Below are 21,369 nucleotides of genomic sequence, written 5' to 3'. Positions count from 1 at the left end.
TTTACTACTGCTAGTACTACTACTACTACTACTATTAGTAATGCTACTACTACTATTGGCAGTGCTACTACTACTATTAGTAATGCTACTACTACTATTAGTAGTGTTACTACTATTGCTACTGCTACTGCTATTACTACTGCTACTACTACTATTAACTGCTACTACTATTACTACTGCTACTATTAACAGCTAGTACTGCTACTACTATTACTACTACTACTACTACTATTTACTGCTAGTACTACTGCTACTACTACTGCTATTAGTAATGCTACTACTACCATTAGTAGTGTTACTACTATTGCTAATGCTACTGCTTTTACTACTACTATTACTACTGCTACTACAATCATGAAATTAGTTTTTTTTTATTATTATTATATTTTTATTATTTATTTAATAATTCTTCATTTAGGTGAAGAAGAATAAGAATAATAATTTTAAAAAAAAATTATTTTTTTTTAAATTAATTCAATGGAAAAAATAAAAAATAATAAAAGTAAAATAATATATCAATTTTAGTTTGACATACTAATGTTACGAGCTTAAGTGTTGCAACAATCCATTTGGTATTCAGAGAGGAGAGAGTAGACAGAAATACAGACGAACATTGCAGATAAAAAAAAACAAAAATGGAAACTGTCAAACAGTTGATTTGCTAGTTAAATTCGAAAACTCTAGAAAAATCAAGTGGGGAAATCACATGCAATGGAAATGCACAAAGATCACAACTGGGGCCAAGGCATCGTTTCATTCAGAGAGTTTAAAGAGAGAGTATATTGGATTCATGCAATGCCCGCGTGGAAGTGCTTACATTAAGACCCCCACCAGAGTTTAGAACCTATAAAGTGCTAGGAGTTCAGAGTTCATTGTTAAGTTTTCAAGCCGGAGTTCAACCTCTACATGAATAGATTTGTCCCATAGGGGGCAAGAAAGGGACGATTTTATTTTGTAGACAAAAAAATGATCTGAACTGATTTACACTTACAAAAATTGTAATTGCGTAGGATTCATGGCGAAGCAATTGTGCCTACATTAGCTTAGAATACTTGAATATAATGAATCATATATACAGTGGAATCCAGAAAATGCCTTTCAAATGAGTTTGTATGGGGAGTAGCGAAAACATCGAATTTTCATCGCAATAACTGAAGGAACGCAATAAGCAGACTCCCTACAACCTTATTTTTATTGTATTTTTAAATATTTGTAATAAATAGTACTAAATATTGCAAGCAATTCATAATCTCTTACCATATATATTACGAATATCTACTAAATGTATTTATCTACCTCGATTTCGTTCCAGGGCCACTGGCGGCGAGCTGCAAACGATACTGGACAACGAGGAGTGCCTCAGCGAGGCGCAGGCGCGCCATTGCATGCGCGAAACGCTCAAGGCTTTGAAGTTCTTGCATGATCGCTCCATAGCCCACTTGGATCTGAAGCCACAGAATATTCTGCTGACTGGCGAGCGTATTGAGGGTGAGTCGGAGCATAGCGAATGGCCGTAATGCCCTGAGCTTGGATTGATTAACTCGCTCTACTCCCTTACAGACGGCCTCAAGCTGTGCGACTTCGGCATCTCGCGCGTCGTCTGCGAGGGCATCAATGTGCGCGAGATGGCCGGCACTCCGGACTACGTGGCACCGGAGGTGCTGCAGTACGAGCCATTGTCGCTGCTGACGGACATCTGGTCGGTGGGCGTGTTGGCCTACGTGCTGCTGTCGGGCTTCTCGCCCTTTGGCGGCGATACCAAGCAGGAGACCTTCCTCAATATCTCACAGTGCGCCCTGACCTTTCCCGACAATCTCTTCGGCGGCGTCTCCCAGGCGGCAATTGATTTCATACGTCGCGCATTGCGAATTAAGCCAAAGTGAGTACGATTTGAGTTTAATTCTCTGTGCTCAACTTACTCTCTCTCTCTCTCTCTCTCTCTCTCTCTCTCTCTCTCTCTCTCTCTCTTTCGTTTTGTAGCGATCGCATGAATGCCGCTGGCTGCCTGGAGCACGTCTGGCTAAAGGACGAATGCTCCTTGAATAGGCAAATCTACTTGCAAGCACAGCACGATGCCGACTTTGTGCAGGATGATGAGGATGAGGATGAGGACGACGATGATGAGGACGAGGAGGAGGAGGATGATGAAGGCGTTGAAAATGTTTCACAGCAACAGCAGCAACAGCAACAGCAGCAAAACGGCACAACAGCAGCAGCAACAGCAGCAGGAGCAACAGTTGGCGCTGCAACAGGAAGCAACAAGGCGACGCACAATGGGCACAGAGCACACGGCAGCTCGAAGATACCAATCGCCACCAGCCACAAGCTGAGCCCCAGCACAGAGACCACAACGGCCATACACACACTGCCCCAGGCGCTGACCATGTCGCTGGCGACAACAAATGCAACGAAGCCCACACAGATTGTGACACCGATGCGACGCGCCTCGGACTCGGACAAGGAGAACACCTACACGGCGACGTTTGTGAAGAAGCCAATGGCCAGCACGGCCACCATACAGATCGGCAGCAATGGGCTGGAGGAGACGACAGTGATTGCCACGCTGGCGCTGTTCCCGGATGCGCCGACCACGCCCAAAGTCATACGCAAGACACCCGCCACGGAGGCCAGTTCGGCGACGTCGGTCAAGGCCTTGGTCAAGAAGTTTCAGCTGGACGAGCTCGAGGCGCACAACAACACCAGCTCCAATGGCAATCTGGCGTCCACAGGAACGCAGCTGCAGCTGCAGCAGCCCCGCAAGTGCTCAGTGCCCAGCATTGCGATGCCACCGACCAGCAACAGCAACAGCAATAGCAACAGCAGCAGCAGCAATATGCGTCGCAGTGTTAGCGGCAGCAGCAGCAGCAACAGTTGCAACGGCCCAGTCAGCTGCAACAATGTGCGACGTGCCTCAGAGCCACTGACCGCTGTGCACAAGAAGCAACACAGCAGCAGCAGCAGCAGCAGCAGCAGCTGTAGCAGCCCCAACTCAATTTCCAACAGCAACAGTAATACCAACAGCAGCAGCAGCAGCAACAATCCCAGTGGCAGCAGCAGCAGCAGCAGCAGCGGCAGCGCAGGTGGCAGCAGCTCGGCGCTGCTGTTGAATGGACGGATGCCAACGACAGCGACGGCGGCGGCACATCATTTGCATCGCCATCATATGCACCATCATCATCATCATCATCATGCGGTGATCGCCGCCAAGAATGCCGCTGCCGCCGCCACCAACAACCTGAGCTTGGACCAGGGCATCATCTGTTAGCTAAGGGCCGAACGTGTGCGCCGCAATGCCAAAAGTTTCTTTCACCGCTTCCTTTGCTGCATGTAGCAGTGCCTGAACGTGTAGGCGTGGTCGGCGCCCTAGCTGCCGCATGCCCGCCTCCGAGCAGATCAATCAGGAGACGGACGGGGGCCAGGGGAGTTCAGGGAGCCAAGGGATCCAAATTGACCCAAGGGAGCAGTTGCCTGCCAATTGCCAAAATTGTCGACGTCTACGCGTGTCTTGCGGGAAGTTTTGTTTGATTTGGAGTTTCTTAGTTAATGTTATTAGCCTCTAGTTGATCTAAATAAAAGAAGAATAAGCCACACACACATACACACACACACATATACACCTACACACACATACACTCAACTCACCATGCCCCCGCCCCCCCCCCACTAACCCAGCCGATTTCCCAAGCTAACCCCCAATATATTGTTAAGTTGATCTGGAATTATATAAACATAAATCTACATAATGATAATAAGAATAATATATACATATATATATGCAAACATATATAAAGATCTAGATAGATAAGTTCACATGCGTATGTAGATGAATATCGAGTATTTCGTAAGACGAGTGGCCGTTGTCTTTGGCATTGTGTCGGGGCGCAGATGAATGTGGAGCGAGACGGCGATAGCGAACGAGAGGTGAATAGGAAATGGGAGCCAGAGCGAGAGGGAGCTAGGGTAACGGCTGCAATGTATTGGCCAAATTGCAAATTGCAGTTATCTAAAAGAAATATGTATACATACATATATATACATATATATATATATAAAGGAAATACAAAATTAATTTGAGACATATCAATTGTTGTGTTGTGCGTGTGTGAGTGTGAGCGTGTGTGCGTGTGCGGGCGTCTGTGTGTGTGTTAAGATCGTTAGGCCACGTTTAACATGTTTCAACGAATTCAATTCTGTCAATTTTGGAAACGTCTGCATAGCATCAATTATACAAATTCCATAAAAGGAAAACGAAAAGAAAAAGAAACGCAACAATATTTGTTGGTTTGTGAACAAGAAAATTATCTAAATGTCTGTTTATCTTTGGAGTTGCAAATCGTCTATACATACATACATACATATATACAATGTTGAGCGCCATTTGGCAATTGTTTGTTACATAGTTCAGCATATTACATACGTACATATACATATTACATTGTAACCAAATGTATACATTAAACAGAGTTTTGCATTAAGCACCTGCATATATGAATATAGGAATATGAATATGTAGTTGGAGTTGGAGTTGGAGTTGAAGTTGAAGTTGAAGTTGGAGTTGGAGTTACAATTGGAGTTGTTCGCATTTGGTAGTGAAAAAGAAAAACAAAACAAAATTGATGAATTGATTGTTCAAGAGTTATGCATATACATAAAATATACATTATACATACATACATGTTATCAGCTAAAAAAAGGAGAAGAGATGCGAATCGATTCGAATTGTTATCTATGTGCGTGTTCATTACATAAATGTCGTCGATATGCCCCAAAACAAAACAAAACAAAACAAAAGAAAACAAAGAAACATACTTATGCTTAAATATGCAAATTTGTTCTTTATATATGATAAAAAGTATTTAAAATTAAGTTTTGATTTTTTATCGATTTCAATCCTTTTGCTACCCTCTCTCGCTCCCACCTATCGCTTCTCTGCAAGTTTTTTTTTTTTTCTTGATATGATATGATATTTATCGTGTTTTTAGTTGCAAACTTTGAACCCAATCGGTTTTTTCTTCTTTGTACATACAATATTTAGGCGAACATTTCTATTATTATTAATCTTTTTTTTTTTTTTAATTTCATTTCGCATAAAGTCGAGCAAGCGTTAAGTATGCATTGTATTTATTAGGCAAAGTCTTTGTGAATGGTCAGTTGATTGTTAAGCTGAAGAAATAATTTATAATATTCGCGAGTAACTGAGCGCCCTTTTCTTAATTTTGATTACAATTAAACGATAAATTCTTATTTAAACAATCTTACAACATATTACTTTTCCTCCTTCTTCTTCTTCGTTTACTGTATATTGATAGTTAAATAAATGCAAAGAGCGCAGCAAAAAATTAAAGAGAAACTGAGAAGTAATGAAAGGGAAAGAAACAATTTTCGTGAACTGTGCGTTTTATTTTATAGTAATATTTTATAATTTTTTTTTTTGTGTTTAGATAAAAGAAGATGAAGAGAAGAAACAATAAAAAAAAAAAAAAAAAAAAAAAAAAAAAAAAAAAAACAAGCAAAGATGAAAATTCTATTATTATATATTATACATAGTAATTATTTTATAGATAACTAATTTAAAATGTATTCAATAAAATTTAAAAAACAAAATAAGTTGGCGAAATGTTATTGGATATACATGTGTATAATTGTAATTGGTTTCAGTATGGATTTATACATCCTCTATTCAAGCAGATAGTTGGGTATCTCGTAATTGTCGTAGACGCCCGAGAATTTGATCACCCAGCCGATGCCGTCGTAGTTGACCGACTTGTGGAACCGCACAAAGAGCTGGCTGCGCTTGCTCAAGTAGATGCGGGGCTGGTCCTCGCCGCAGAAGCGTCGCATCTCCTGCAATTCGTTGCGCTCGTTCTGCTCCTGGATCACAAGGTAGTCCGTATGGCAGGTGGCCTTCGAGCCAAGGTTGAAAACTGAAAGCATAGATGTGTTAGATATATACCAGATATATGCGGTTGACAATTTCATTTACATTCAAAGTAGAGCAGGACTCGCGTGTTGCTCGGCACACGAACACTCCAGCGGCAGTCGGAGTTGTTGCGCACATTCTGCGGGTAGAAGGGATTGGCGAAGATGCCCTCGGTGTTGTACAGCTGGCCACCGCAGCCGGGTCCGTCGGCGATGGGTGACGCAATGTACGTCAAGTCGAAGCTGTTGAAGTAGCTGCCCGTCTTGAAGTGCAGCCGCAGCTCATTTGTCGACGTGAACAGGCTCTTGCCTGGATTCATGTAGGAGCACACGCGCTGCAGCGACTTGTTGCTGACCTTGTCAAAGATTTCGATGTTCTCCACATTGCAGTCGGACGAGCCGAACACCACCTCGGCGTAGTAAAGGCTAAGTGTGTAATTAGCCGGTGCCAAGATTTCAGCATCGCAGTCCAAGCTCTCCGATATCTTCACACGGCCCTGCAGGCCGCCATAGCTGAACTTGCAGGTGGCGTCCGGCACAATGCGAATGTGAAAGCCGGGCCGGGTAACGGCTCCATTGCTACGGAACTTCACGTACACTTGCTTGGAATTTGGATAGTAATCATCCGGCAAGCCATTGCCGCAATAGACGTGCTCCAAGTTAAATTCGTTATACAAACGGGACGATTTTCGTCCGTTGAAGATCACCATATCGCCATAGCCCTGCTCCACAAGTTGCGCATCCTGTATGGAATTGAGGTAGAGCAAATTAATTCAATTCCCATTATGAAATCTAAGATCAATTGAGCAACCAATTAAGGATCAAACACTATTACTTCACTAAAAGATGTAAAGGTGTATATACATATAGGGGTCAATCCTGGTGGATCCTACTAGCCTAGAGGAAATCGATAAGATTCGGAGATGTAATGATGGACAGAATATTAAAAAGAAAATGTTTCCCATTGCAAATTTGACTGCACATATCGCTATCTATAACTGTTGACAGGAACTCTAGGCTGTAGGTCTTTAGCAAAATACTTAAGAGGATATCAAATAAAGTCAGATAGTTAATCAATCCATATACGACTCTAGTTACTCTTGAAATGACTCTGCATCATCTGCTTGAGCTGCTGTGAAACTTAAGTGCTTACCTCCGAGCTGTAGATTTTGATAAAGTCCGCGTCGCAGCTGCCCGTCGCATTGGGCGCCTCCAGATCGAGACTGACGAACTTGAGATGCAGCGATATCTCGCTCTCGATCTTCCACAGACAGAAGACGTTGTTGTCGTAGTTGCCGCGATCATTCACCGGGGATCGCAGGTCGTAGGGCTGCTTGCCATCAAGCTTGATCAGTGAGCTGCCGCACTGCAGCGGCTTGGCCGTAACAATCACCTCGAAGCCGGTGTCCGTGACCTTTGAGTCGGTGACGAACCGCATGAAGAGCACGTGGCGCGATGAGGTTAGCGTCGGTGGCAAGTTCTGGCCACAGAATTTGCCGATCTCATCGGCGAACGGTCCGGCGCCATCGCGCAACTCCAAAAAGTCACCGGAACAGTCCTTCGTCTCCTCCACGTGAAAGCTGCGGAACTCGACGCTGATCTGAAAGCCGGAATCCGCCCGGAACTTAAAGCTGCAGTCCAGATCGTTTGCATAGGAGCCGACAAACTTGTTGAACGTGTAGCTCGCATTGCGCTCGCCCAGATAGATGCTCTCATCACAGTTGGGCATGACGCGCACCAGCGCCCGGAAGCCGACCGACGGATCCCGATCATCGGAGTAGCTGTGTATGAGCGCCCGGCTGGTGGGTATATGCAGGGTGGGCAGCTCGTCGGTCAGGCGTCCGCAGAAGCGCGCCAAGCGCTGCTTCTCGTCCGGCACGGGGCTGGAGAAGACCTCGACGCCATCGTAGCTGCACAGCTGATTGCCGTCCTCAAAGTCGAGCAGCTCGAATTTGACGGTGAACTTGTGGCCCTCCGGCGCCGTCAGATTCCAGTAGCAGTCGCTGTTGTGCGGCATCATGTTGTCCTGATGCTGTCGCACCGACTCCACCATTTGCGTTGAGCTTACAGCGCCGCCGCACAGATTCGTCGAGTACTCCAGCTTGAAGCCACGCCCGCTGAACGAGCTGTCCGAGCGAAACACGAAGCTAATGGACTTCGCCGCCCGGTACGCATACTGATTCTTGTGCCCGCAGATGACCACCTCCTGCTGCCGATCGGCAGCGTCGCGCGTCGTCACCGTCACATTGTCGAACATGCAAACACTCATGGGCGAGCGCTCCAGGTCGAAGTCCAGCAGGCTCACCAGCACGCCGACTGCATTCGAGTCGCGTGGCTTGATTGTGTAGTTGCAGTAGAGATTCTTGGCATAGCCCTTCGGATAGCCGGGACTGATGATCTCCTGCGGCTCGGGGCCGGCGAGGAGGTCGCCGCCGCAGATGCGCTCAAATAGCGCACTGAAGCCATCGGCCGTTGTGTCGCCATCGGAGCGGAAGATTAGCCGCATCGCTGGCCCCGTCGACTCAATGATCTTGGGCGGATCGCGACCGCATAGGTTGGCCAAATCCGTCCAGTTGCCCGTCGACGATGACTGGCTGCTGTTGCGCTCCTGGACACGCAGATAGTCCTTGGCGCAGTTGGCGCTGTCCTCGATGTAGAAGCGTCCCTGGAACGAGAGCGCAATATGGAAGCCCGGATCGGCCTCGATTTCCCAGATGCACTCCACATTGTTCTTGTACTGCTCGCTGAAGTCGATGATGCGATAGGGGTAGGTCAAGCGGCCACCGCAGCCGCTGCCGTATTTGACGGTCACATTGAAGCTGGAGTTGCGATTGGCATTGGCCGGCGGCTCGAGATGGTATTCGATGAATAGGCCACGTTCCACCACCAAATTGACGGCCGTCGCCTGACTGCAGTAGCGGCCCATAACGGGCGAGTTCTGATCGGGTCCACTGTAGAGGATGAGGTAGTGCAGCTTGCAATCGCCCTCGAGATTGACGCTCACGAACACCTCCAGCTGGACGTCCTGGGGCGAAAGCGGCTCCTCGATCGTCTGATCCGGCCCGACGGCCCAGGCGCAGTTGATAGTCTGCTCGCCGGCCAGATGGCTGGGCTGGCTGATGGTCACATTGTCGCTCAGCTCTAGGGGCACAATGCCGCCGCAGCGCTGCAGGCTGTAGGCCAGCTCGAGCAGCCTCATGTTGTTGCGTCGATTGCCGGAGACGGTCATCACAACCGGAAAGGGCAGGCGTACGCTGGGCACCGTCTCATTGACCTGATTGCCCTGGCTGGCCTGGCTGGCCTGGCCGCTCGGACAGAGCAGCAGCGGCAGCAGCGGCTCAGCCTCGTCGGGACGTGTCAGCTTGAGGGGCGTCATGACGCGGCATATGTGTGTGTTGGGCATGAAGCTGCTGTTGAAGCGCTGCACCTGCAGCAGCAGCGTGCTGTTCTCGGGCGGTCGCAGCTCGTAGCTGCAGTAGACCACGCTGCTGTCGTTCTCCCTGCTGAAGAGCAGGACGCTGCTGACGGAGAAGTCGAAGCGGGAGTGGCACTCGCTCTGGCCGAAGGCGCTGAAGCGCAGCTTGAAGCCGCGATGCTGACTAAAGGGCAGCAGGAAGCTGTCGATGCCCATCGTGTTGTCCGTGGAGATGACCTCGGCGGGCGGATTGTTGGAGTACCGCCCGATAATCGACTGTATTCTGTGATCGTTGGAGAAGGTGATGCGGCCACGGAAGGTGCTGTGCGTGTTGTTCGCGGTGGCGCCATTGTCGAAGTCCAGTACTTCCACCTTGACGCGCCGCCCCTTCGGCACCTGGATGCGCCAGGCGCAGTGCGTTGGCACCCGGACACCGGACGGGTAGTTCGGCGTCTGCAGCACACCCTGCACCGCGTGGATGGTCTCACCGCAGCGAGCTCCGATCGCGCTATAGCGCAGCTGGAAGCTCTGATCGCTTCCCAATTGGCCGCTGGGCATGCGCAGGCGTATCACAATTTTGTTCGTCTCGACCAGGAAGTGTCGACTGGTAGTGCCGCAAATCGTCAGTCGATCGCTAATGGTGTCGCCGAACGGCTCGATCTCCTCCAACTCCAAGTGCGTGTCCTCCGTGCAGTTGCCGGAGTCTATTGCCAGCGGCAGATGCATCATCTCGAACCGCAGATCGATTGTGCTGCCCTTTTCCACTTCGATGGTGTAGACGCATTCCTTGAGCTTCTTCGGCTGCAGATGCAGCTGCAGCTGCTCCGCACTGGGCGAGTGAATCAGCCCACTGGCGCTGTAGTAGCTGCCGCCGCAGTCGGCCAGCTTGATCAGCGCTTGGAAGCCCGGACGCGGCTCCAGCACGCTCGTGTAGAACTTTATGCGCAGCTCGCTGCCCGATGAGTAGACAATATCCGGCTTACGGTTGCCGCAGTACCGGCCGAGCTGAGGCATGAGCTCGGTGCTGCCATCGTTCAGCTGAACAAACTCCCGGTCGCATCCGTCATCCTCCTCACTGCTGTTCCCGTTCCCGTTCCCGTTCCCATTGCTGCTCGGCGTCAGATCAAAGTTGCCAACGAACTGCACAGCGATGCGATGGTGAGACGGTGCACTGATGCGCCACACGCACTCCGAGTGCGGGTTCGGCAAATTGGGATAGTTGGGTGAGCTGATGAGGCGTTCGCTATTGTTGCCGGGACCCTCCTCCAGGAGAATGTGGCCGGAGCAGCCGTGGCCCAGCTCCTCGTACCGGAAGGCGGCACGGAAATACGGCGATAGCTTCTTCTGGAACTTGATGTACGCCCGGTTGGAGCTGGTCTCCAGCACATCGGTAATATTGCTCTCACAGTACTTGCCACGGCCGAGGAACGGCGAGTCCTCCGCATAGCCATTGCGCACCACAATGAAATTGGCACAGCTGTCCATCTCCACGACGCTGTTCCGGGTGCTCAGCTGCGACTCGAGGAAGGTGATCCGGATGCGTTTGCCCTGACGCACGCGTATCGTCCAGACGCACTCCAGGGGATACACCAGAACGTTGGACACCAGCTCCGTGATGTTGACCGTGCCCTGTGGGGCAGTCAGCTCCGAGCCGCACATGGTGCGAAGCACGCTCGCAAAGCCCGTCCTATTCACGCTCGCATCGGTGACGAACTCCAGGCGCAAGTACGGCTGGCCGTGAAACACTAGCTTCTCCGTAGTGTTCGGCTGCTTGCATATCTTCGTCAGCTCCGTCCAGTCCTGCATGTCACTGCTGCTGGACACAGTCAAATAGTCGGCATAGCAATCGTTCGAGAACTGCTCAAAGTCAACGACCATCAGCTGCACGGCCGCATGTGTGGCCGGATTGCTGGGCACCAGGGTCCACACGCAATGCAAGTTGTGGGCATAGCCGAACGGATAGCCGGGCGAGTTGAACGCAATGACCGACCGATTGAGCGAGACCAACTGCTGGCCGCACTGGCGAGCCTGCAGCTCGGCGGTGCGATTCGAGGCCAATGCCTCCTTGGACAGGCGCTCCCAGCTGAACTGGAACGGGCCCCGTGTGGCCGTCACGTAGAGCACGTTGGTGCTGGAGATTAGTGGCTTATATGCCGGCACCGCCAGCTGGGCACCGATGTCCGTGTAGCCGTCGTAGAAGCGAACGTGCTGCTGGTCCACATCGCGCAAGTGCTTCAGGTTGACCAAGACCACGTAGTCCGTGTCGACGGTGATGCGCCAGCTGTACGGCACATTGCTCTCGAACTTGTCTGGATAGTGGGGGGATTCCACTTCGCCCTCTGTACCATTGAGCTCATTGTGTTGCTCTGCAAAGGTGGCTCACGGCCGTTAGAGAAAGAGAGGCAAAGAGAGAGGGCTGTAGGGTCTAGCGACTTACCATAGTTATAGCTGGCCATGAAGCCCTCGCCGACAACATCGTCGTTGCTCTTGAACTTGATCCAAATGCTGCCCTTGGAGTGAATCGTCGGCGGCACCTGGTTGCCACAGTAGACACCAATGAGAGCACCGCGCGGCGACTCTTCGCGCAGTTCCAGGTAGTCGTTGTTGCAGCCCTCGGACTGCTCCAGATCGAGCGACTCAATTGTCAGAGTCTGCGAGTTGCCCGCGCTGGCCTCCACTACCCATTCGCACTCAATGTTCACCGGATAGCTGTCGGGGTAATAGGGCGAGGTGAAGCGCCCAGAGAGTCCATTGTAGATACTACCGCACGTCGTGTCCATGTTCATGTAGTGGCCCTCGAACTCGGCGACCAGGGCCAGGGGCACACTTATTGTGAGAGCGTGGCCCCGCGAGATGATCGCCGGCGGATGGGAGCGACAGAACTGCTGGCGCGGCCGGCCTGTAGCCGCGGTGCCCTCATAGATCTTGACACCGTCCGCCTGGCAGTCGCCCTCCTTCGGATAGAGGGCCGAGGCGTCGCTGTGCAGCTGGATGTGGGTGGGCGTGAACATGATGTGCCTGCTGGGATCGGCTGCCTGCAGCACCCAGACGCAGGTCTCGTTGCGAGCCACCTGGTGCGACAAGGTCATGTACTGGAAGTCGGACTCATCGATGACCAGCTTCTGGCCGCAGGATTCGCGATAGGTTATCTGAAAGCCTCCGCTCTGCACTGAGTCGTCTGTGACGAAGCGCACGGTGGCTCGATTCGTGGCGGACTCGTTTCGCTTCGGATTCAACACGTCGCCTGCTCGGCCACAGAGCTTAAATATCTGATTGGCCTCGCTTTCGTCGAGAGTATCGCTGTCCATATCAATGTTGGAAATCACACTGGTCCCGCTCATGTCGTAAGCAACCACATAATCCCAGCCGCATTCGAAGCCCGACTCTAGGTCAATATTGTCGATGGTGAACTGGATCGTGTGATGCGGCGTCACCTCCACCTGCCACTCGCACTCACTGTTCCGCGGATAAGGTTTCGGATAGTTCGGCGACTGAATGATGCCGCTCTTAGTCGACAGTCTGCCACCGCAGGCTGAAAAGGTGAGTGGGATCACGCATTAGATAACTGATCTGACTCTAGTTCATTCATAGGTATAGTCTAGTCTAGTCTAGCTACGACTCAATGACTTCTTCAAACCTTCAACTTCAAACTTCTTCAGCTCCATTTTTCAATTTGCCGCTACCCCAATTGGCATATATACTACACCATCTTGTGGCAAATCAAGAGAGAGTCCTGCGGTCATAACTATAAAACGTATTCAGTTTTTCCCGATATAGTAGATATAGTCGTCTTATATCTTTGATCTTGTGCTGTGTGTATTCCGAGTTTCAAGTCTTTTGAATAAGTAGGATTCGCTATATAGTCACAACCGATTTATCGGAACTTTCTGACAAGCCGAGGAGTAAATAATCCTATTTACCACAGCCCTAGCGGGAAAATCTTAGCACAATCATTTGAGGTCCAACATTCTTATGACTAACACTCGTACAGGCAGACAGACAAACGGGCGGACAGCAAGACGGACATTATACAAAACCAATAGACTGATTTCACTTCATGAAAGACCGTCAAAAAATAAAAACAATCACGAATGGATTCCACCAAAACCCAAAATTTAGAATAAATTGCGGCTTGTGCTAGCCGAGCATTCAATCAGACAGACAAACACCAGTTTAAATGAGATCCGTTGATGCCAAATCCAGGCAGCATCTAGATCAAATCTAGATCGTAAGGCAGTGCAGATAAAATCAAGATCAACTTACGACTCTTTATAACTTTATAGTCTGCCTTGAAGCCGATTCCGTTGTGGGAACTGTCGGTGATGAGGCGGACGTGCAGCTTGTGTCCGGCACTGGTGTAGATCAGTTTGGGCTTACGGCCACAGTGTTTGTTATGGACGTTGACATCACGGAAGCTATTCGATATCTATGGGAAAGGGGCACAAGTTGATCAATGACAAATCATGTAGATGATGCTGAGATATGTAGGTGACAGACCACTAGGGCATCCTTGGTACAATTGACGCTCTCCTCAATGTCCATGTCCAGGATAGTCAGCTCGATGACCTGGCCGGGAGTTGCGTGTATCAGCCAATAGCACTCGACATCATTGGGGTACACCTGCGGATGCTTGGGCGACCGGAATGTTCCCTTCTCGCCACGCAGCTCCTGGACACACCCGTCGACGCGATACTCCAGCCGAAAGTTGATGCTGCTCGTGTTGTGGACAATTGTCAGGTTGTCGGCCTTGGCGCTGTACGCGATCAGACCCAGCACAGGCACCACGCTGGCTCCATCGATCAGATAGACGCCGCCGTCGGCGTCGGTGGGCAGCCGGTTCTCGCGATGATCGAAGTGCGAGAATTCCAGCCGTATCTGATTGCCCCGAGGCGGTCGCAGCTGCCAGCTGCAGTTGATGGCGCCCTCGAAGAAGGCCTCGCCGTAGTTGATGCTCTCGATAACGCCCTGGGTAGTGTTCACAATGTTCTGGCAGACGGTGCTGTAGGACAGCCGAAAGCCCCGATCTGCATTACTGATGTCCGAGTGGAAGACGATAACCGCCTCATTATCATCGACAAGCAGCACCCGGCTATTTTCATCCGGGCTGCTGCACAGCACAAAAGACGGGTGATCCAAGAGCCGACTGTTGCTGCCGCCGCTGTAGATGCGCAAATAGTCGTAGCCGCAATCATCGAGAGTCTCCATCTCCAGGTCCTCAATCACTATCTGCAAGCTGGAGCCGGAATGAACGCGCAGCTGCCACTCGCACTGAGCGTTGTGCGGATACGTGCTGGGGTAATTGGGCGAGGTGATGACACCTTCATTGCCAATCAGCCGGCCGCCACAGCCGTTGGCAAAGACGCGCCACGAGAGCCGGAATCCACGGGCGCTGTCCACGTCATCCGTGTGGAAATGCAAATAGAGGTCGTGCGTGAAGCTGGGTATGCGGCGCGGTATGCTCGTGCCGCAGTAGCGTCCGATGAGGGCGGAGCTGTTGCTGCGACCGTTGCGCACCTCCAGCCAATCGCCGCTGCAGTTGCGCGTGGCCGTCAGCTCGAACATGTCGAACTGCAGCTCCATCTGGCTGCCGATGGGCGAGCTCAGCTGCCAGATGCAGTCGAGTCCGTTGGTGTAGTTGAGCGGATACTCCGGGGAATTGAGCATGCCATTGGAGGCGTGTATGTGACCGCCGCAGCTGTTGCGCTCGACGAACCGGTACGACAGCTCGAAGCCATTGGCCACATCGCTAAAGTCCGACACAAACTTGATCGTGAGGAGGCGAGCGTGGCTTAAGAGATCCTGCGGCACTTTCGTATCACAATAGCGAGCTATCGCATTTGTTGCCTTCCCCTCGCCAGCACTTAGGCCATCGTAGATCTCCACATAGTCGTAATTGCAGTCGGGCGTGCCCTCCAGCTGAAAGCTGAGCCAGTGCAGCAATATGGCCTTGTTCGGCGGCGCCATGATGATCCAGTAGCAGGTCAGCTCATTCCTATAGTTGCCAAGCGCATCTACCGGCAAACGTATGTTCTGGCCCTCCTTGGTGTGCACGCCCCCACACCGGTCGCTCTCCACGGGCACGGCGCGATAGTCGAAGCGGAAGCCGCGACCCGTGCTGCTGGGCTGCGTCTGGAGGTGCAGTATTAGCATGTTGGTCTGACTGACGTAGTCCTCGGCGGGCAACCCCTGGCCACAGTAGGGCCCCAGGATGGCGCGATTGAGGCCGTCGTTGATGGTCAAGGATGTGCCGCCAATGCATTCGCCAGTCTCAACGGCCTCGTCCGAGTCCCCCTCTGGGGACATTTCAGTCATTCTGTCCGACAGCTGAAAGTCCACACGCTTGAGCGTAATAATCGTATTGGGCTCAGTCAGTATCTTGTATGTGCAGAAGCGTGTGCTACTAGTCAAGTTGGGGTAGCCCGGCGATGTGATCGTCCCGCTGGCCGCATCGTAGGTGCGTGAGCAGTCCATGTGGTAGTGCAGCTCGAAGCGATCGACAGTAGTGCTGGCCGTGTTGGCTGTGTAGAACTTGATGCGTATGCGATTGTAGAGCGAGTGGAAGCTGGGCGGCAGCGCAGCAGCACCGCCACAATGTTTGCTTTGAAGTACGGTGACAGCAGTCGCCCCCTCACTCGAGCTAGGCGTGACGTCATACAGCTCAATGCATGAGTCCACTGCTAGCTGAAAGATGTTGAAGTCCAAGCTGATGGACTCACCCAGTGCCAGGCGAATGTCGTAGTCGCACGCGATGGCGCCCGTACCGAGCTCATAGTTGGGCGACTGTATGGTGCCCTGCTTGCTGGTATAGACCCCACCGCAGCCCGGCAGCCGCTCTTCGGCGGAGTAGTGCAGCTGAAAGCCCAAGTCGGTGCCAATTTCATCCGAATGGAAGCGAATGATAGCCTCATGGGTGGGCAGCAACAGCGGAGCCGGTCGCTCCCGACTGCAAAACTTGTACAGCTCCTGGCCAGAGATGGCGTCGCTTATCTGAAAAACAAAGCCATTAAGGAACATGGTCAAGGCTCAAGGCTCCCTCCCAATCGATGCCTACCGAGACAAAGTCAAAGTTGCAGGTGTCGTGATCCTCCAGCTGCAGGCTGAAGAACGTCAGCTTGATTCGTTTGTTGCTCGGCGCCACCAGATGCCACTGGCAGTCGCGATTGCGTGGGTAGTTGCCGGGCGAGCCCGGCGAGGCGAGGGTACCGTGCGTCTCGAACTCAAACAGGCCGCCACACCGCGGCTCCATCGACTGCCAGGTGAGATCGAAGCCGGCGCGAGCCGTCGAGTTGTCGGAGCGGAACCACAAGTAGAGCTGGTTGCTAGACGAGATGATGTTGCCGCCGTGCGGCTTGTGATTGCCGCAATAGCGTCCGATGACCTGGGCTGCCGCAGAGCGGCCATCGTTGATCTGCAGCCAATCGAAGCGGCATTCCGTCGAGTCCTCTATGTCAAAGCTCTGGAATGTCACGTTCAGCACCAGCGACTCGTTCGTCCGAATCACCCAGGCGCATTGCGAGTTGTGCTCGTAGCTGTCGCCTCCCGGCGGATAGCGGAGCCGTCCCGTCATTCCGGTTAGCATCGCATTGCAGCTGCTGAACCGCACATCGCATAGTCGACCCCGATAGCCCGGCTGGCACTGGCAAACGAAGCCGCCGCCGCCACCTCCTCCCGTCGAGGGCGTTGAGCTGCAGCGTCCGTTGTTCTTGCAGGGCTGCGAAGTGCACGCATCGGGCAACGGATCACAGCGCGGCCCATGGAAGCCGCGCGGGCAAATGCACGTATAGTTCGAGGGGCCAGCATCCATGCAAACGCCTCCATTCTGCAATACACAAGAAATAACTCAATTATCGGTTAGCTGGATTAGCCCTCCCCGATTGCAAGGGACCCTTCCAGTCCCTCAATCAGTCGGACAGCAAGTCATCAGCAGGGGTTGCCCCTAGTAATCCAGGCCCAGTTTCAACTATGGCTCAAGCCATGGAAAAAGTAAGACTAGAGTTTTACCATTACAAAAAAATAAAACATGTATTGCAGAGTTGACGCCCTATATTGATTCTTAATACCGAGGGGTTATTGATCCTACCGAAGGGTTGTTGATCCTACCTCTGCAACTGTTATATGGTTATTCCTTTTATCAAAATATGGGAAATCGTATCAATGAGACAGTTTATATACGCTTTTCCTATTTGCCACGGCTCCATATATGACAATATGTAGCAGCTCTAGGATTCTAGCTCCAAGTAAAACGAAAAACAGACCTACCTACCTACCTAAACTCTACCAGGAAATACACCAAATATTTAAGCTTGGATATTGACCTGGAAATGAAACCAGCCACAGTCTTGCAAAATTTCGAGATCTTTCCTATGAGGGGAACATAGATACGGTCGTCGAGTGTCAAGTGCCCCTACTCGAATAATTTTTGAATGACGGTGTGCTGTACTCCACTATATCATTCAGAGCTCTACGACGCGGGTAAAGTCGAATATGAATATTCCAAGCTGACAATATCTAGCCGGACGAGTAATTGACAATCGATCAGCCAGACGTAGAGACGCTTAACCCAAACCAATATACTCCTTTCGCTTAATATGAAATAAAGCTAGTTCCTTTCCGAATCAGAGTGATTGGATTGGATAAAGTAGAGCTTTCAGCTGAACGCTTACCATGCAGGGCAAATCATTGCAGTTTTTGTTGGTGCCGCGGATGCAGCCCGTCTCGCCGTAGCCGCTGCCCACCATGCCGGCGGGACAGCTGCAGATGATGGTATTGGAGATCTCGGAGCAGATGGCCGCCGGATGGCAGAGCGAGTTGCGCTGCGAGCAGCTGGTGTAGCCAATGCCGTTGCCATTCCCGTTGCCGTTGCCGTTTCCGTTCCCGTTGCTGTTGCTATTGCTGTTGCGCTGGCAGGTGCGTCCGTCGCCCGTCCAGCCGACGGGACATTCGCCGCAGTGGCTGGAGCCGTAGCTGTTGATGCACTCGACACGCGGGCTGAGGCTGCAGCCGCCGTTGTTCGTCTCGCACTCGTTGATGTCGCGGCAGCTGACGCCGTTGCCGGTCAGGCCGGGCGCGCACGGGGCACAGGTGAAGCTGCCGGGCAAATTGATGCACTTGGTGGAGCAGGGCGTATGCGCGGCCGCCGTACACTCGTCGATGTCCTCGGTGCACGTGGGCGTCAGTCCGTTGCTGCGCCAGCCAGCCTCGCACAGACAGCGATAGCCCGTCGCATCGCTGCTGGGCACGCAGCTGCCATGCCCGCACAGCTCCCAGCTGCTCGCCGCCGAGCAGTCCGTCTTCCGCTGGCTGCAGTGCATCCCGTGCCAGCCGGGCGCGCACATGCAGCTGAACGAGCCAAACTGATTCACGCACTGCCCTCCGTTCTGGCAGCCCAGGTCGGTGCCCTCCAGCAGCGCGCACTCGTTTACATCCCGCTCGCACCGGCTGCCCTGTGATAGATAGAGAGACAGAGAGAGAGAGAGAGAGAGGGAGAGGTAGTGTAAGGCTATCGACACACACGCCCCCCAAATACGCCCCCGGGTGAATTACCTCGAAAGCAGCCACGCACAGGCAACGGTATCCATTGTAGGTATTGAAGCAGGAGCCGCCGTTCTCGCACGGATTGCTGTGGCAGCTGTCCAGCTCGACCTTCGTCTTCAGCCGCTGCACCTTGTTCTCCACGACGCGCAGTCGCGAGTGCAGACGTCGCAACAGCAGGTTGCTAGCCCGGGTCCTGCATATTATACAAAGTAGTGTCAATCAATCATTCTGGAGCTTATCAAGTCGACCTACATCATTCGATTATCATCATGGAAGATTCTGGGAAACATCCCTGGTACGGGCTATCGAACGTAAGTGAGATCTATACACAATAGGCACGATGATATCGATCGAAGGGCTACTATGTATCTACACACCTACATAATCATATTACATAGATACTATCTCGATCTATATGCATCGCTCATATATTTTATAAATCTTCATAGGTATACCCCAGATGCATCACTCATACATCGATCGCACCATGCTCAGTCCGTTCTACTGTAATCGTTACATAAATGTCCCTTGCTAATCTTCTATAATCTAATAATTTACATAACAATTATCGCGTGTTTAAACATTCATTAATCTTCCCTCCCTTTTCTTCTTAATCTTAACTTTATACCTCAATGTGCTATGCCATTATTTAATAATTTATATGGCAATTATCAAAAGTTTATACAATAAATAATTTACATAAAGAGCGGATTAACAAGCAACTTAACTTAACTTTTTTTTCAAGTTTTCCATTACCACTTTCAGTCTCATATTTCATATTTTGACTCTCGCTCTGTCAACTTTAAATAGATGAATATCCCTACCGATATAAATCGACTCTCCATCATTTACAGTTGTAGTTACATAAATATACTCCCCTCTTATTAAATTCCAACTAAGTGTGTATACCCCGTACATATCTCCATTTACCCCACGATGGGATACTGCCCACATCTGAGTTAGAACTTCCCACTTACATCACAATAAAAATTCCTTTGATGGTTCCACAAACACTCCACATTTAACCATTGAGCTTACCTATTTTGAACCTGACTCAACCTGGCGTTGAGCCCATTGGGTCCAAGGGCTTGGGTTCTGAACCCCGTTAGCTGATCGGCAAGATCGCGCAGATCGACAATGTCATCGACGCCGTTCCACTCGTCCTTGGCAGCGCCGCTTGTGGGTCGCTTCTTGCTGCCGCCGATGGGCATCAGGAGATCGAGCACATCGTATTCCTCATTGATCACCAGGCGGGAGCTGCCGCTCAGTCGGAAGCTGATGTTGCGATTGGCGCCCGACTCGAATATCAGATTGCCATCCTTGCTGATGATCTTGGGCCTACAAAATGGACCCAAAATTGAAAGCCGTAAGCCGTCAGCCGTCAGCCGAACGCGTAGCTGCCTCTACTTACGAATTGACAAAGCCTTCCACGCAGCAGATCAGGAGCAGGAGGATGAGTAGGGGCCGCAACCGGTTGCGTGCTCTACGGCTACACATGGTTCATATTCCGCAACGCAGTTTCGAAACAAAAATCTATTATGAATAGGAATTGAAACAGTTTCGCAGACGTTCACTTGGCTCAGCTCTCGATCGAGCTCTGTCGGTGTCGGCGCACGCCGTCCGCGACGTCAACTGCGGGGCGTTACCGCGACGCCACATGCCGCACGATTTAACGGTATACGCCCACCACTTGCCGCATTCCGATAGTCCGCCAATGGTCAAGTAATACGACTAGAGTGAACACCCTTCATGCTTTTTTTCTTTGCTTAAAAGGTACACATTTATTTCAGAGCAACTCTCTGCGGAAGCTAATAATATCTGGAGGAGGGACACAGACATAGACATATAGACATACAGATAGGTACATATTTATATATATATATGCACATTGTTGGTTCGTGGATATACACACTAGTTATATATATATTTGGATTGTATAATATACGTTTTGCCTGGCTAATAGTGCTTGATGTCGACTTCTATCGTATGCTCTTTACCCGAAAATAATATTAATGTTAGGCTTAACTAAATTCCATTCCAGATAATCGAGTTAAATGCTTATACAAAAATACATTTATCTTCAAGTTCTTCAATTTTCAATATCATGTTTATTCAATTACAACAATTTTCGTAGCTTAAAAGGCGAAAATAAATTCTGTTTTTTCGTTTCCTGTTTTGAGTATTTTTTTGTCACTAAAAGCAATATTGGAAAGAGCATAGAAGCGACGATGTGTGCCGATAATAACGTTGTTATTTGATTATTTTTACAAAAATCAATTTCTAAAATATAGCAGAGCAGACTCATCAGTGTATGTGTGTAAGTGTGTGTGTGTGTATTACAATAGTTGCTTGTCATATTTCAATAGATGCAATGTTTGGTTAAGTACAGCTAGACTCTAGTTTAACTCGGGTGCTGAAGATGTGCCCAGAAGTCTTTTCGGTTTGTGTGTGTAAGTTTTACAAATGCACAAGAAATCTATTCATGAGTATATATATATATA

At 50.4% G+C, this 21,369-nt stretch overlaps 2 protein-coding genes across 9 annotated transcripts in view; one reads left to right on the top strand and one right to left on the bottom strand.

The window, feature by feature from the left end:
• Drak (Death-associated protein kinase related) overlaps positions 1–3,592 on the top strand; it is a 78,481-nt gene extending 74,889 nt beyond the window's left edge. For all 8 annotated transcript variants that reach the window (XM_089474410.1, XM_018015106.2, XM_089474409.1 and 5 more), the window contains exons 4-6: positions 1,313–1,488; positions 1,561–1,879; positions 1,981–3,592. In XM_089474410.1, the coding sequence (XP_089330536.1) occupies positions 1,313–1,488; positions 1,561–1,879; positions 1,981–3,265 (1,780 nt within the window). In that variant the 3' untranslated portion in view covers positions 3,266–3,592. The remainder of the gene's footprint in view (positions 1–1,312; positions 1,489–1,560; positions 1,880–1,980) is intronic.
• Positions 3,470–21,367, bottom strand: Cubn (Cubilin). The gene is made up of 11 exons (XM_018015091.2): positions 20,280–21,367; positions 19,907–20,206; positions 18,878–19,061; positions 17,998–18,777; positions 16,386–17,153; positions 13,832–16,321; positions 13,598–13,760; positions 11,772–12,866; positions 7,073–11,700; positions 5,984–6,662; positions 3,470–5,924 (listed from the first exon to the last, which is right to left on the bottom strand). The coding sequence occupies exons 1-11, from the start codon at positions 20,363–20,365 to the stop codon at positions 5,677–5,679; spliced, it is 11,421 nt and encodes a 3,806-aa protein (XP_017870580.1). The 5' UTR covers positions 20,366–21,367; the 3' UTR covers positions 3,470–5,676.
• Positions 21,368–21,369: the final 2 nt, after the last annotated feature.

This window comes from Drosophila arizonae, chromosome X (genome assembly GCF_054131065.1).
Source record: "Drosophila arizonae isolate 15081-1271.41 chromosome X, UAZ_ARI_1.0, whole genome shotgun sequence".
Lineage (NCBI taxonomy): Eukaryota > Metazoa > Arthropoda > Insecta > Diptera > Drosophilidae > Drosophila > Drosophila arizonae.
The sequence above is the reverse complement of the archived record's forward strand: the minus strand, read 5'-3'. Positions and strand labels throughout refer to the sequence as shown.